The sequence below is a fragment of the Parasteatoda tepidariorum genome, chromosome 8 (genome assembly GCF_043381705.1).
Source record: "Parasteatoda tepidariorum isolate YZ-2023 chromosome 8, CAS_Ptep_4.0, whole genome shotgun sequence".
Lineage (NCBI taxonomy): Eukaryota > Metazoa > Arthropoda > Arachnida > Araneae > Theridiidae > Parasteatoda > Parasteatoda tepidariorum.
This window is the reverse complement of record NC_092211.1, coordinates 3,949,193-3,951,882: the sequence shown is the minus strand read 5'-3', so window position 1 is coordinate 3,951,882 and position 2,690 is coordinate 3,949,193. Positions and strand designations below refer to the sequence as shown.

Sequence of the window (2,690 nt, the reverse complement as noted above, 5' to 3'; positions counted from 1 at the left end):
TATGTATATGTATATATATATGTATATTTGTATATATGTATATATATATATGTATATTTGTATATATGTATATATATATATATGTATGTATGTATATATATGTGTATGTATATATATGTATTTATATATATATATAGCATATATATATATAATGAGAACTTTTTATATCTACATCCTACTGACCGTAAATTAGTTCATTAATCAAGTAATGTTTAATTTCGGAGGGGGTTTCATCCCCCAGATCTACGCCACTGTCCCCTACCATTGTGCTTCCACCCCCCTAACAACCCGGGATATTTTTGGCCAGATAGTGTATACTGAAGAGGAACGATTGCAATAAATAAAAAAATGATTGATTTCAGGCACAGCATCTGTAGCTAGAGGCTATAGTGGCTATATTGATACTATATTCAATGGGACTATAGCTAGGCATTTGAATGAAACAATGCCCATGCACCTCAGTGGTCTATCCTCATTTCCAGACTTCTTAGCTTTTGGAATTACTCTTCTACTCACTGGTAATTCTTTTTTCTTTCTTTTTCTAACACAGTGATTCTCAATCTTTTTTTTTTTTGTCTTGGGGTCACTTTTAACAATCTTGAAATTTGACAGCACACAAAGAAAGGGAAAAAAGAGTTTAACGTTGTTTACTTAACTATTATAATACACTGTATAAAATTGTTTATAATAATAATTTTGAATGTAAAACAAAATAATATGTACTACAAAGAAACGTTTATTAAGGGATTAATTACAAGTTAATAATACTTTGAATGAGAAATTTGAGCTTGATGTTTTTTGATAATTTCATTTATATTGGGTCGTAAAAGGTTTTGTCTTTTTTTGCTAGTTATTAATTGTTAAAATATTTTTTTATTGTTGTAATTGTGTCAATATATTCAGGCACCAGGGTATACGTAATTATTATTTATTGAGACGTATTCATGAAAAGTTGTTCACTTGCCTATAATACACTGTGTAAAATTTGAATGTGAAATAAAATAATATGCTCTACAATAACACGTTTATTAAGGCTTATCTAAACTCGTTAATGGGATTTTGCATAAGTTATAAAATTTTGTCATATTATAAGTTCTTGATTCGCAGAAGTCCGCGAATCAATGATCCTGAAATCAGTGATCTGTATTTCTGCGATATTCACAGAAAAATCAGATGCCCCACTTCTAGTTTTTAGATCCGTAAGAATGATAGGAAAAAAGACTAGGGACTGGACATATGATTTTTTTCAGCAAATTAAAACTTATAATCCTTCAAAATTCTAACCGCAATCTAACTAAATTAAGTTCTACAGTTTAAAATTCAAATTTTGAAACCTTAATTACGTTAACAAGACATTTTCATAAACATGAATATTTTGATTTTTTTTGGGGGGGGGAGGGTGGTGTATGTTCATCGATTTTAATATTTGGAATCTGCTTATATCGTGATTCATATTCTCAGGATTTTAATATCAAACATTGATTTTTGTATTCACCGATTTTAAAAGTTACTCATTGTGAACTGCATTCACGGGATTTAAAAATCGCGCATTGCGATTTATATTTTCCCATTTTTAAATCCAATGTCGCAATTCATATTCACGCGATTTTAAAACTCAATATTGCTTTTTATATTTCATATTCACTCGATTTTAAAATCTAATATAGCAATTCATATTCACACAATTTTAAAATCAAATATCGCTAGTCTTGCAAGAACAATGTTTATTCTTTAATTAGTTATTATAAAAGTGACATTCTTTATTGGTAGGTAATTTAATTATAAATCTTATTTCCAAAAATTATATTAAATATAGAATAATATATAAATTGATATAGAGTCTTTGCACCTAAGTTTCAGTGTTTATCACTTTGTGCCACACATCACCTATAGTTGCGGGCAAATTTTGTCTACTCGCTTAAAAAGTTTCCCAAATACAGCGAAGCAAAAAGCAAAATTAAATTTAAATACATGAGTTCCAAACTTTGGTCTCTTATTGCCAATTAGATTCATCTGGTTTGATGGATTTGAATATTTGGAACAGCGCCGGAATCTGCTAATATCGTGATTCTTATTCACGACGTTTCAATATCAAACATCTATTTTCTTATATACCTGATTTAAGAGTTGTACGTTGCAATTCAAATGCAAAAAATCGTACGTCGCGATTCCTATCCACACGATTTAAAAATCCAATATTGCAGTTCCAATATTCACTCGATTTTAAAGTCCAATATCAAGATTCTTGTAAGAAGTAAGTTTTTTATGTATTAGTAATTATAACGGTGTGATATTCTTAATTAGTAGATAATTTAATTAGAAATATTAGTTCAAAAAACTATGCTAAAAATAGAATAGTATATAAATTGATGTTGTGTTATAAAATTTTTGCTCATAAAATTTTCAGGGTTTTTCACAATCAACCTTGCTATATGTGATGTCTATATTTTGTTAATTATTATTAATTATTTGTAAATTATTGGTGATTAGCTTGTGTTTTTGTTAGTTATCCTTTCTTAATTTGTTTTTATAATTTTCATATGCATAGCTTATTTTAATTGTTAGCTTTTATTTCATTTTGTGCGTGTATATATATATATATATATATATATATTTTTTTTTTTTTTTTTTTTTTTTTTTTTTTTTTTTTTTTTTTTTTTTTTTTTTTTTTTTTTTTTTTTTTTTTTTTT

General features: G+C 27.0%; 1 protein-coding gene across 6 annotated transcripts in view; it reads left to right on the top strand.

Annotated features, from left to right (window-relative positions):
* LOC107452156 (high affinity cationic amino acid transporter 1) overlaps positions 1 to 2,690 on the top strand; it is a 64,004-nt gene that overhangs the window by 17,389 nt on the left and 43,925 nt on the right. For 4 of the 6 annotated variants that reach the window (XM_043055281.2, XM_016068482.3, XM_016068475.3 and 1 more), the window contains exon 5: positions 363 to 518. The exons of the other annotated variants lie outside the window; for them this stretch is intronic. In XM_043055281.2, the coding sequence (XP_042911215.1) occupies positions 363 to 518 (156 nt within the window). The remainder of the gene's footprint in view (positions 1 to 362; positions 519 to 2,690) is intronic. 6 annotated transcript variants of the gene reach the window in all.